General features: G+C 31.7%; 1 protein-coding gene across 4 annotated transcripts in view; it reads left to right on the top strand.

Annotated features, from left to right (window-relative positions):
- The window catches only part of LMBR1 (limb development membrane protein 1), a 178,735-nt gene that overhangs the window by 119,516 nt on the left and 44,861 nt on the right, over positions 1–14,358 (top strand). For all 4 annotated transcript variants that reach the window (XM_031939546.1, XM_031939545.1, XM_031939548.1 and 1 more), the window contains 2 exons: positions 1,508–1,572; positions 4,014–4,086. In XM_031939546.1, coding sequence (XP_031795406.1) covers positions 1,508–1,572; positions 4,014–4,086 — 138 coding nt within the window. The remainder of the gene's footprint in view (positions 1–1,507; positions 1,573–4,013; positions 4,087–14,358) is intronic.

The raw sequence follows: 14,358 nt of genomic DNA, 5'->3' as shown, positions 1-14,358 counted from the left end.
CTGAGTATATAAGTAATGATTTAATATATTATATGGTAGTAGATTAGAAAAAATGATTTAGGTTTTCAAATATTGCATTTTATTTTAAGCTTCAGCTTAACATATGTACTTTCAAAAATGTTTTATTTTTTAAATGATAGCATCTGTTTAAATGATCCAAAGCAAGAAAAACTTAAAATCATTTAAAAGTAGAGTTAAAACTTGTCCTTGTAAACCCCATGTTCTTAATTTTAAATATATATTCAACACTTACACACCTGCATTATTAGGAGAGTACACATAATCTAAGACATCTTTTTATTTAGAAATTATTTCAGTTTTTTGTAAAGAATCTTCCTCCAGCTTTACTTTTTAATTTTTTTTAATTAATAGAGGTTAAAATTAAATTCCATTCCCATATCTGCAGTGTGGTAAAGCAGCCTAGAACTATGTTAGATTCTTTCTAGCAATGTTTAGATTGTGATTAAAATTTGCTGTAGATACACTATATATGCAAAGTCAAGAGTGAACTCTGTAATGCTTAGATTTCAGATAATGCCTTCCTTCATGTGCATAGTGAAATACAGACCTTTATTACGTGGAACACCTTTAACAAAGGTCTTATTCTTGACCTCCAACTGAAACATTTTAAAGATATTTTTTAAAGTTTATCTTAGCACTTTTTTGTTTTATAGAAATTACAAGTTTATAGAAGCAGTGATTTAAATTCCAAAAATGTGGTTAACTATTGCACTAAATAGCAACTTTGTTCTTTTTATTTAGCATGTCTCACTTCTCTATTTCTAATATCTTAAGAAATCTTTTAGGGAGAAAAAATAGTAAAAATTGGTTAAGCCATGTTTCTCTGATTGGCTGAATATAATCAAGACAGATTCAATTGTTTGAAAATTTATTTGATTATATTGAAGTTCACATTGACCTACTGATACATAATGTATCTTTTTCTCACTATAACCTATACTACCAGGTTTTGTCCTTTAACATGTCTTAGAATGAAGTTCTAGTGTATTATTTTATTTCTATTTATTTTTATTTATGTTGAAAATTAAAATGTTATTAGTCACATGGATGATAATGTAGACTTTTCTCAGTATCACACTTATTCCACTCACATTGAACTTTAATTTGTTTAAAATGTTCCATGATTACCTTTCTATTAAGAATGTGATTCCATTAATATACTTAAATGTACTTTTAACTTAGAAGAGGTATCAACGAGATGAGCACTGTTTAATTGTTGGCATTGAGCAATTGTTAATCATTGATGTTAAAATGTTTTCACTTTGATAATATAATAGTTTGTCATTTTATTTTGTGCCAGGCAAGAGTTAAAAATAGCTATATGATATTTGCCAGTATTAAAAGTGACAATCTAAATAGTCCATAAGAATGCTAAAAAGGATCATCTTACTTTCAGTGTGTCATAGCCTTCGTAGATTAGTAATATATTTATCTTTACTTTGAAATCTAAAAATTTGTCTCTTAGTAAACAATTTATCTTCTATAGTATGCACACCAGTTGGGCTTTCACGAATGTTTACAGTCATGGGTCAATTGTTGGTGAAACCAACAGTAAGTATTTTGCAATCTTTTTTTTCTACAAAAATAAATGTAACTGCATTTGAACATTTTAAAAATTATATTTTAACTTACTGTTTAGTGATGTATGTATAATAGCAATCCTTGATTTTGTGATTAAAAGCCTTATTGGAAAAAGTTTCTTTTTCATTTAAATCAAAGTTTCTTAATTCTTAAAGGTATAAGCCTATTTTAGCCTAGCATCCTGCTTTTTTAGGTGAATCATAGGATCTTAGTGGAAGGAACTTTAAAAATCACATGTTTATATTTATTTAACAGAAGAGGATATTGAGATCCTGCAAGGTAAAATTAATTGCTCAGAGTCAGCAGATGATTTCTGAACAATTTTTCTCCTAAATAGAAATTTTGCAGTATTTCAAGACTTAATATAGAAAACTTGGATATTTTTTACCTAGTCTTTTTGCCTAGTAGAATTATTCTTAAAAAATACACACAAAATACACATATTATATGTATATGTATTTGTATCATATAACAATTTATTTTTATGAATTAAATTTTTCATCAATTTTAAATTTAATTTATAGAAGACTTTTACTATTAATCTTCAATTGGTAGTGATTCTAAATAATTTCTCTGTTAGTAGATCTTTGCAGATTTATTACTTGATGGACTTAGATGTACTAGTGGAATTTATTAATTTTTCCTCTATAGTAAATCTTTTTTATAAATGGAAAAATCCATATGTAGTATGAATTAACTTTATCTCATTTATCAGTTTCATAAAATTGAGTTTTCATATGTATGGATAAATAGAAGTACAAATTTTTAAAAGAAATGTACATTCATTTTAATATAATTTCTAGAAGTATGTTTCATTAAGTCAATATCATTGACATATATGTTGTATTAGATTGATTATTTATCTAGTTAGACTTCGAAAAGCAAGGTCTTGATTATTTGTACTGACAGGAGATTGAGGGCACAATTTTTGTAAAAATCAGTCATTTTTGGCTTTGTGGGGTTTTTTTTTTTGCATTTGCATTTGATATGTATTATATTGTTCAGGAATCTATTTATATAAAATTATGAAACTACACAGTGAAGACCTGGTTTCAGAGAAACTTTAAAAAATAAGCAGTTTTATTCTCTTTTTCTACCTGATAGGGTCTTCCATTTTGGAAATAAATAGTTTGTCTCTTAGACTGATGCAAAATACTAATCTCAAGCAATTCTGTCCTCTCTCAGATCTTCCTTGGAGTGAGGGGTATAGTTAAGTATGTGGTTTTTAAAGTATTTTTCTGTTAGAACAAGGGCTGAATAACAATAATTATCTTTGTGTTGTGATTTACAGTTTGCAATATACTTTCACATGTATTATTTCATTTGATCTGCATTGTGAAATAGTCAGGGCAGTATTATTTTTCTCATTTTACCAATGAGAAACCTTAGGTTTATAATGGTTTAATGGCTAACTCCAAATCAAGCAGCTAGAAAGAGGTGAAGTTGATCTTAGAACCAAAGACTTCTGACTTGAATTGCTGTACTGTACATCACAAGATTAAGTAGATGCAATGTGATGTAAACAAAGCCAACAATTAAAAGAATATATTGCTGATTTTTCGTTGTCAAATGCAAAAATGAGGTTGAATCAACAAGTATCTACTATGTGTCAGGTAACTGTTACCCGGGGCATTGGAGGGTGGAGAGGGGGTTGGAAGGGTAGCACATATAATCAAGTTGACTAATATTATTTTCATTTAATTTAGAGGGAATTATGACATGATGGAAATGAATTATATGATATTAAAATTTAAATTCCTGCATTTCATTAATTGGCTTCATTACAGGTTGACTTTGATAAAGGACAGTTAAATTTCAAAATGGTATTTTTAAAGTAAAAAATGGCAAAATACTACATACTATTGAATTTTATGGCTCATTTGTGCCAAATTAAAGTAAATGTTCAACAGGCTGGTATATACAAGGAAGAAAATAATTATTGAGCTAAATATTTTAGGTCCTTTTTAGTTTTAAATTATGACTTTTGAAGCATGTATAAGCATATAATGTTTGTTTATGTGTCTTTAGAAATTATTATATTTGGTAATTATTAAAAAACCATAGTTTTCTTTAGCTTCAGCTTTTGGCAAATGAAATAAATGCAGATTACTTGATAAAGAAATAACTTTTGACTTCTTTAGAATGCAAATTAGTAAAGTAAACATTTGGGGCAATTTTTTTGTATATTTAGTAATGTGTTTGTGTATACATATATATGTATGTGTGTGTGTGTGTATATATATATATATATATATATATATATATTCTTTAGCTTGCAAATGTTTTGACTGAATTATAGCCTAATAATAACTAACATTTAATAGCATTTTGAGTTTTGTACATAAATTAAAAGATAATGATCACTTATTTTACATTACTATATCAGTTAATAATTTTATTTCTGTATTCAGATTCTTGAAGACCTGGATGAACAAATTTACATCATTACACTTGAAGAAGAAGCACTTCAGAGGAAACTAAATGGTATTTGTGTGTTAAATATTTAGACCAAAAATTATCATGTAAATCCATAGTGTAGGATATAAGCAAAAATACTCTTATCTGACATTTTGAATCAGAACTGGGAAGATTAGGCCATAGCCTAACAGTGTAGCCCTGTGACTGAAGCATCAATTCTTTCCTTAATCAAAGTGATTGGCTTCAGAGGGAGGCGTTCAAATTTGTGCCATTATCAGCTATGGAGCAGATGCATTTCACAGATTGATGCATCTTTGTAAAGTCTCAGCCTTTGTTATCGAAAGATAAACTTTTAGTTATTGGCTATTGAAGTTTTATACATTTCATGTAATCTTGTTGATGGCTTGAGTTAATCTTCTAATTCTTTATTTTCTGAAATCATGCATCCAGGCAAGTTACAGAACTGTCAATAATCATGGCTAATATTTATATGATGCTTTAAGGTTTACAAAAAGCTTAATTATACACAATACATTCAATATACATTGTACATTCATTATACATTATACATATATACATTATACATTACACAGTATACCTATATTGTATAATGTTGTTTGAAGGATATACTACAGGTATATTTTCTTCTTTTTACAAATTAGGAAACTGAGGCTTAAAGTAGTTAAGAGATTTATTCATTGTTTAATAGCATCATGGACAGATGTTAAACCAAAGTCAACATGCTAACCTCTATATCATACTGTATCCATAAGGTGCAAAAATTATTTTTTTCCTTAATTATTGTGTGTTATTCCTTAATTTCTTAATTATTCCTTGAAAGTAAAGTATTTTTGCTATAAAGTTTTGAAGGTAATTTTAAACTAGACCATAAAGCATTATTGGTCTCTAGTAGAAAAAAAGGAAATTAGTAAAGAATGAAGATAAAATTTTTTCTTCATTTGTTTTTATTTTAGTGATTTTTTTTGTCCTGAGCTGGTTTCTCACTGTATTATAAAATAAATAATTTTTTCCCAAGATTAAAATAATTAGCAACAAATTACATTTAATTTTAATTCAGAAATAAATAGTATGTTACAGGAAATGTGTCATTTTCACCAAACTGTATACTTCTGATGTATCTTAAGTAAAATTATATGTAAAGATTTGTTTAGTTAAAAAAACAACATCTGATACTAGATTTATTTTTAAAGGGTTTTTTTCCTGGGATTTTTTTTTTTTTTTTTGGTTTTTTGTAAAGGATAGAGTTGGAACCATTGTACAAAAAAAATAAAATAGACATCAAAAATATCAAGGGACAAACTCTTAGATCTTTTAATACCTTAGACTTATTATACTATTAATACCACTTTTATGTACCATTATATTTAGTTGTTAGCTGTAATTAAAAATAAATGAGTTACAAATTTTGTTCAAAAACCGTGTTAGTTTCACATTATTGCACTAAATTTATAAATCTTTTTAGAATTTGTTGTAGATAGATATCCATGATAAAATGTGATAAATATATATAAACTACCAAGAATTAAGATAAATGTACCTTTCAGCAGTGTAGAATGTATTTAATTTTATCATATTGGATTTAATTTCCTTCCTCTCCTCTCCGAGTACTCTTGAGATGTATGTTATTTATATTTTACAAATCAGTAACTAGAATTCAAAGAGATTAGACAAATTGTATCACGGATAGTAGTGGTACTGATAATGATTGAAATAAACCCTCTTTTTGTCAGTCTTACTTCCTACCTGCCCTCATTTTTTCTGGAGTGGCCAAAAAATATTTAATTAAAAATAATTTTAAAATCCTAAGGCTTAAGAATTCTTCTAAAGTTTGAAAGTATCATTTGGTAAGGAAAAAAAATATTGGCTAAGAGGCCAAATGTATCTTTAAATGAAGTGGAGCAAGAAAGTTAGTGTATATAAGTTAAATTAATTAAATTAATAAAAAGTTAGTTAAATAATAGATTTTACATTTTTAAGTCATTAAGATGGTTTCAACAGCACATTTTTGTTTTGTATCATTTTGATAGGCCATATTTTGCTTGTGGCTCTACTACTATATAAGTTGTCTTAATAACTTACAAAAATGTGTTCACTGAGCCTATTTGAAGACATCATAGAGTGATTATTATGGTTACTGTTTGATGTTATTTATCTACTGTAAAATACTTAAAATATTAGGTCTGTTAGTAGAAGCATGTTTATGGTATTATATGAATATTTCTATGACAAAAAAGTCAAAATTAGGTAAATAATTGTTACATGGATTGAATGTTTTCATTATTCTATCTCAAAAGTTAGAGAGAACTAAAATGTACAGGATTAATGTTAAAAGTTATGTGATGGAGAGAGATTTATGTTGTATATTTTGAAGCAAGCTTTTCATTAAAAATTGTGGACATATCAGTAAGACAATACATACTCACAAAATTTGGGAAATGGAAGAGAACTCAGTGGCTATCTAATTTAATCTGTACATAAAAGAAATACCCATTGTAACACACCTAACAGGTAAACATCCAGCAAGGAAAGGAAACCAGCTCCTCTTAACACAGCCTGTTCCTTTTAGAGTTATCTCTAATTGTTAGGGAGCCTTACCTGAAATCAAGCCTGACTTTATCCTCTGGGCTAAGGAACAAATCTAATTCTTTCTCAATATGACAGCCTTTTTAGTACTTGAAGATAGTATCAGGTGCTCCCTGAGTCTTCTCTTCTCCAAGCTAAACATTCCCAATTCCTTCAACCAATCCTAATAAAACATGGTCTCAATGCCCTTTATTAGCCTGATTGCTCTCTTTGGGACATTCTCCAGCTCATTAATTTCCTTTTAAACCTGTGACACCTACAAATGAACATACTCCAAATGAGGAGTGATGAAAGCAGAATACATTGGGACTATTACTTCCCCATGTCTGAAAATTATGCCTAGAATCTTTTTTTTTATAATAACTTTTTATTGACAGAACCCATGCCAGGATAATTTTTTACAACATTATCTCTTGCACCCACTTCTGTTCCAATTTTTCCCCTCTCTCCCTCCACCCCTTCCCCTAGATGGCAAGCAGTCCTATATATGTTGAATATGTCACAGTATATCCTAGATAAAATATATGTGTGCAGAACCAAACAGTTCTCTTATTGCACAGGAAGAATTGGATTTAGAAGGTAAAAATAACACGGGAAAAAAAACAAAAATGCAAACAGTTTACATTCATTTCCCAGTATTCTTTCTTTGGGTGTAGCTGCTTCAGTCCATCATTGATCAATTGAAACTGAATTAGGTCTCTTTGTCAAAGAAATCCACTTCCATCTGAATACATCTTCATACAGTATCGTTGTTGAAGAATATAATGATCTCCTGGTTCTGCTCATTTCACTCAGCATCAGTTCATGTAAGTCTCTCCAAGCCTTTCTGTATTCATCCTGCTGGTCATTTCTTACAGAACAATAATATTCCATAACATTCATATACCACAATTTACCCAACCATTCTCCAATTGAGGGACATCCATCCACTCAGTTTCCAGTTTGTGGCCACTATAAAGAGGGCTGCCACAAACATTCTTGCACATGTGGGTTCCTTTTCCTTCTTCAGTATCTCGTTGGGGTATAAGCCCAGTAGTAGCACTGCTGGGTCAAAGGGTATGCACAGTTTGATAACTTTTTGGGCATAATTCCAGATTGTTCTCCAGAATGGTTGGATTCGTTCACAATCCACCAACAATGCATCAGTGTCCCAGTTTTCCCGCATCCCCTCCCACATTCATCATTATTTTTTCCTGTCATCTTAGCCAATCTGACAGGTGTATAGTGGTATCTCAGAATTGTCTTAATTTGCATTTCTCTGATTAATAGTGATTTGGAACACTCTTTCATATGAGTGGTAATAGTTTCAATTTCATCATCTGAAAATTGTCTGTTCATATCCTTTGACCATTTATCAGTTGGAGAATGTATGCCTAGAATCTTAATGTACCTGAAGATCACATTCTATTTTTTTTTGTTGTTGTTGTTTTTGCTTTTTTGCTAACATCATACTACTGATTCATACGGTACTTGTCATCACTAAAACCTTATAATCTTTTTTGAGAGCAAGTGTTATTCTACTATGCTTTCCATCTTGTGTTATAAAGTTGTATCTTTGGGGTTGTTTTATTTATTTTTACACCAAAATGTAAGATATTTCTTTTGAATTTCATCTCATTAGATTCACCCCAATACTCTATTCTGTTAGGGTTCTTTTGGATCTTGACTTTGTTATCCTGTGTATTAACTTTGCCTCCTAGATTGCTGCAAATTTGATGAGCATGCCCACTATACTTTTATATATTATTCATAAACAGGTTAAAATGACAAAGCACAGATCCCTCCGATTCTCTACTGGAGATTTCTTGCCACCTTGACATCTGAGTCATGAATTAAGTCCATTTTGAGTCTGACCATTCAGTTAAACAGATGGAATCAGTTAATCTATCTTAACTACGTTATATAGTCCATATCTTTTTATTTTCTTTAAAAGAAAAGTATGGGATACTTTATCAAAAGTTTTTGTTAAAATCTAGGTTAAATTATATCTATAACATTTCTTTCATCCATTAATTTAGTAATCCTGTTAAAGAAGGAAATTAGTCTGCCATGATTCTCTTGTCCCCTTTAAAAATCTTTTTTTTTTTTTCTATCTAGATATTTGTCAACCATATTTTTCATTATCCTGTTTGGAATCATCCCTGAAATCAAAAGCAAACTCACTGGCTATTTGTAGACTCTCTTCTTTATTTTGAAAAAGGGCAACATCAGCTCTTTTCCAGTCTTGGGTTACCACTTGCATTTTCTGTGATGTTTCAGATATCACTGACTGGTTCAGAAATTATGCTAGCCAGTTCTTTCAGGATGAATCTAGTTAATCCTGGCCACGTGACTTGAGTTCATCAAGGGCATGTTAATGCTTTCACTATCTCCTTATTTTAGACATTAGACAATTTCTAAATTCCTCATTAGTTTCCTCTTTCTGGCTAATTAGAAGTCATTTCTGTTTTTCCCTCATTGATTTTTATCTATTCATTATACTTCTCTCTGGTTCCACTGTTTCCTTATGAATGGATCTTCTTAATAAAACTTAATCTAGCCTCATTTCCTTTTCTTTTTCCTATTTCTTTTGGATAACATACACCTGTATCCAGTGTAATCTAGTTATGCATTTCATCAAATCTTTGTGAAAAGTAAGAAATTGCTTTGCCTCCTTGTGTTAGTTTCTATTATTTCTACTGAGTTTTATTTATGAAATGCTTAGGGTCAATATTTCTTAATCTGTATTGGAATTTTAGTTGCAAAAAGCAATAACTTATAAGAATTCTTGGCTCTTATTTAATCTTTATTTGAAAAAAATTTGATTGCTGATCAGGTAGAATTAATAATTAATATCAGCAGACACTTATTAGAACAGTATGCCATATTTGCTAGATTTTACTATGATAGTACCTTATTGACTATTGCAAGTGTTTTTTGTTTGCCTGATAATATGTGTGAGATTTTACCACTTTTAAGCATGATACTTGAGATTTAAAACTGTAAAGAGATGTTTTCTTTTTTCTGTTAAAATTTTTTATACCATCTTTTGGGGGTGAGGCAATTGGGATTAAGTGACTTGTCCAGAATCACACAGCTAGGAAGTATTAAGTGTCTGCGGTTGGATTTGAATTCAGGTCTTCCCGACTATAGGGCCAGTGCTCTATACACTGTGCCACCTAGTTGTCTCAAGATCTTTTCACTATTATTAATTTATTAACATCTTATTTTCCTTTGCTTCAGTCTCAGAGGGTGATTTGGTCCTTCTCCTTAACCTACACCAAAGCTTAAACTTGTGCCTTTGAACTCTATCCCCTCCTATTTCTTAGCAGCTTTCCCCTTTAATTAGCCTTTCTCTCTTAATTTTCAGCCTCTTCTTATAGAGTTGTTCTTTTCTTGCTGCCTTCACAGTCATCTTCAGATATTGTTCATAGTTAAGGAGTCTTCAAGAATCTTAAGAAAAAAATCTCCATTCTTTATTTGATCCTATCATCCATTCAAATGATTATTTTAAATCTTTCCTCCCTTTAACAGTCAGACTCCTTAGGCCACATGTCTATATGTGTGGTCACACTTTCTTATCTCTGTTACCAACCCCTTGAAATCTGTTTTTTGTCATGACTGGTCTTCTGAAATTGCATTCAAGGTCACGACTGTTCCTTCTCTTTATTTGCTCCCTCGTTTTCATATACTTCAACCCTCTCTCCTTTTCTGAATTTCCCTCTTACTGTTGAGGGCATTAGCATCATCCTAGTCACTCAAGTTCACAACTTTGATGTCATCTTAACTCTTCACGTTAACCCACGTGTACAATCAATTGCCAGTTTTTAAAAAATTATTTCTGCCTTAACATCTCTTATACATACTTCTTTCTCTCAGATCCTTCTCATCCAATGGACTATTGCAAAAACCTTCTAATTTGTCTCCCTGCCTAAGTCTTTTCCCATATCTTGATTCAGCTACGAAAGTGCTTTTCTGATGCATAGCAATCAAATGTAAAGGCTATTTAAACTCTTCATAATCTTACAATTTCTCACATTTGTAACACTCTGCAACTTTAGCTACTCAAAAGGGCTTGTTCCTCTTAGATGATGCTCTGTCTTCTGTCTTTGGGCCCTTACTCTGTTTCCACCATTCCTAGAATGCCTTTTCCTCTTCACCTTTCTCTTGTAAGTTGGCTCAGATCCAACCTCTTGTAGAAGGCCTTTTCTTATTTTCCTCATTTTAATGTTTTCTCCTCTGAGATTACTTTTTATCTTTCCTGATTATTTATCTCTGAGGAGATAAATTCCTCAAAAGATCAATAAAATTTCGCTGACATAATAATGTGCCTATTACCATGCCATTAAACAAACTTCTATTAAATGCCTATTGGATACAAGGCACAGATAGGAAAAAAGGAAACCACTTTCCCTCCCCCCTCAAAGAATTTATACTATAAAGCATATAAGTAGATATAAAAGTAATACAGGCAGTAGAAAGCACCAAAAGCTGGGTAGTTCCAGAAAAGTCTTCTCTAGGAGGTGGTTACTAAGCCAAGGTATGAATTATATCAAGAGATTTGGTAAGAAGAGAATTCATTTTGTTCCAAATTTTCCCTTCCTTCCCAATTAAAAAAAAAAAAAAAAAAAAGAAGAAGAAGAGAATTCATGTCAAGTATCCAGACACTCATACAAAGGATGAAGTAGGATGTAACGGGTAAGAAACACAAAGCAGCTAAAATGGGAGTTCTGAGTGAAAGTAGAATTCATAAAGGTGATCAAGAGAAAGTAAGTGTGAAATGGTGGAGGGAAATACCATGGTCAGATCTTCCTCAGGACAATTCCTCAGGACAAGTCCCTGAACTCTGGAAAATCTGCATAAATTTGTTTGGCCATCCCTTCATACTGGAGAAGTCTGAATTTTTTCTTTTATGGGGTGTTTATCTTATTATAAAGTTTGGGTTAAGTATTTGCTCATAGCCTCTGTGATGTCTGCTAGATTTTCTGTGGCTTCTATAAAACTTCCCCCAAATTCCCATTAAATTCTTATGCCGATCTACAATATATTGAAATCATGATGGGGTAAGTTATAATGTGCAACATGTTGACTCTCTTATTAGAACACTTATCTGTTATTCTTTTCCTGAATTTCTGAATTACTCCATTTCATTTTCTTTATCAGAATTATTTATTTTGTGTTCCCTAAATGTGATTGTGTCTTAGAACTTTATTCTGCGTCCTCTTCTTTCTCCATACTGTTTCAATGACATCTTCCATTCCCATAGATTTAATTATGATTGTTTTGCACATGACTTTCTAAATTGCATATCTGGCCTTCATTTCTCTTATCTTTACAGTTCTAAATCTCAACTGGCTATTCCATAGTGATGTCAAATTCAAGATGTCCAAACCCAGAAATTTTTATCATTCCCTAAAAACTTTTGGGGAAGTAATGGAGGTATAGTGAATACCACACCAGCTCTAGATTCAGGAAGACTTGAGTTCAAATGTAGCCTCAGTATGACCTTGGGCAAGTCACTTAACTTTGCCTTAGTCTCCTCATTTATAAAAATGAACTGAAGAAGGAAATTATAAACCACTCCAGGATCTTTGGCAGGAAAACCCCAAATAGAGTGATGAAGAGTCGGACACGATTGAAATGACTGACCAACAATAAATCTTCTATTTTCCAGATTGCTTTATTTCTGTCCTAAATATTTTTTCCTTATCTTTTCTCTCCTCTCACCTTCCTGTAACTGCTCAGTTGACAAATTTTGTCAGTTTTACCTTCTCACCTTCTCTTATTTCCATTGCCTATTCTTTACAGATAAAACTAGCCTGGGTCTTCATTGCTGTTCATCTGAGCTATTATAGTATTCTTTCACAAGGAAAAATCTGCACAGTTTTATGCAGTATGGGATAAAGGAGAGAATATAACTAATGAAATTAAGGAAAGTTTCTTAGAAGAGATGTCACTATATTAAGGCTAAAAGGAAGGGAAGGATTTTAGTAGATGGAGAACTATGGAACAGACAACCCAAAGCACAGGAAATAATTTATAAACTACTGGGAAAGTGCAAGATTGAGGAAGAGTAAGTGTGAGTATTCTTCAAAGCTCTGTCCCAGGCCTTTTCTTTCTCTTGCTCTCACTCTTGGGGACCTTATCAGTTCCCAAGAATTCATTTGTCACTTCTAAATAGAAAAGTCCAAAGCATAGCAATTTCTCTGCTGAAATACAATTCCAACATTGCTAGCTCCCTGCTACTAAATGTCCCATTTGGATCTCATACACATCATGTCCAAAATGAAACTCATTTATTTTTCTCTGATGCCCATATTCCTTCCAACTTTCCAATTCTGTTGAAGGTACCATCATCTTTCTAGTCATTCAAGTTTGCAAACTCTTAGGTCCCTTGTCATCACTGCCCCTCTGCCCACCCGTATCTGGTCATTTTGATTTTACTTCCATGTCAATTCTTTTCTACTTACCAGAACTCCACATGGCTTCTCACTTCAACTATTGTAATTGCTTTCTGATGGACATTCTTCTTTAATTATTTCCCTGTCTCTAATCCACCTTCCTTATAGAAGCTTAAAAAAAGCTTCCCCAAGAAAAAGATCTGACCATGGTATTTCCCTCCACCATTTCACACTTACTTTCTCTTGATCACCTTTATGAATTCTACTTTCACTCAGAACTCCCATTTTAGCTGCTTTGTGTTTCTTACCCGTTACATCCTACTTCATCCTTTGTATGAGTGTCTGGATACTTGACATGAATTCTCTTCTTCTTCTTTTTTTTTTTTTTTAATTGGGAAGGAAGGGAAAATTTGGAACAAAATGAATTCTCTTCTTACCAAATCTCTTGATATAATTCATACCTTGGCTTAGTAACCACCTCCTAGAGAAGACTTTTCTGGAACTACCCAGCTTTTGGTGCTTTCTACTGCCTGTATTACTTTTATATCTACTTATATGCTTTATAGTATAAATTCTTTGAGGGGGGAGGGAAAGTGGTTTCCTTTTTTCCTATCTGTGCCTTGTATCCAATAGGCATTTAATAGAAGTTTGTTTAATGGCATGGTAATAGGCACATTATTATGTCAGCGAAATTTTATTGATCTTTTGAGTAAAGGCATTATATAATCTATGAAGGTTACCAAGGAGTTTCACATAGCATTGTTGTTAATAAAGTCCTCTTAAACTTTACCCCTCTTTGATCCAGGTTCCATGTCCCACTTGCCTCCATGTTCTTTTTTTTTTTTTTTTTTTTTTTTTAGTATTGATATATATATTTAATAACTTTTTATTGACAGAACCCATGCCAGGGTAATTTTTTACAACATTATTCCTTGCACTCACTTCTGTTCCGATTTTTCCCCTCTCTCCCTCCACCCCCTCCCCCAGATGGCAAGCAGTCCTATACATGTTAAATAGGTTACAGTAGATCTTAGATACAATATATGTGTGCAGAACCGAACTGTTCTCTTGTTGCTCAGGGAGAATTAGATTTAGAAGGTATAAATAACCCGGGAAGAAGAACAAAAATGCAAGCAGTTTACATTCATTTCCTAGTGTTCTTTCTTTGGGTGTAGCTGCTTCTGTCCATCCTTGATCAATTGAAACTGAGCTAGATCTTCTCTTTGTTGAAGAAATCCACTTCCATCAGAATACATCCTCATACAGTATCATTGTTGAAGTATATAATGATCTCCTGGTTCTGCTCATTTCACTCAGCATCAGTTCATGTAAGTCTCGCCAATCCTCTCTGTAT

The sequence above is a fragment of the Sarcophilus harrisii genome, chromosome 5, assembly GCF_902635505.1.
Source record: "Sarcophilus harrisii chromosome 5, mSarHar1.11, whole genome shotgun sequence".
Taxonomy (NCBI): domain Eukaryota; kingdom Metazoa; phylum Chordata; class Mammalia; order Dasyuromorphia; family Dasyuridae; genus Sarcophilus; species Sarcophilus harrisii.
This window is presented reverse-complemented; position numbering and strand designations above follow the sequence as displayed.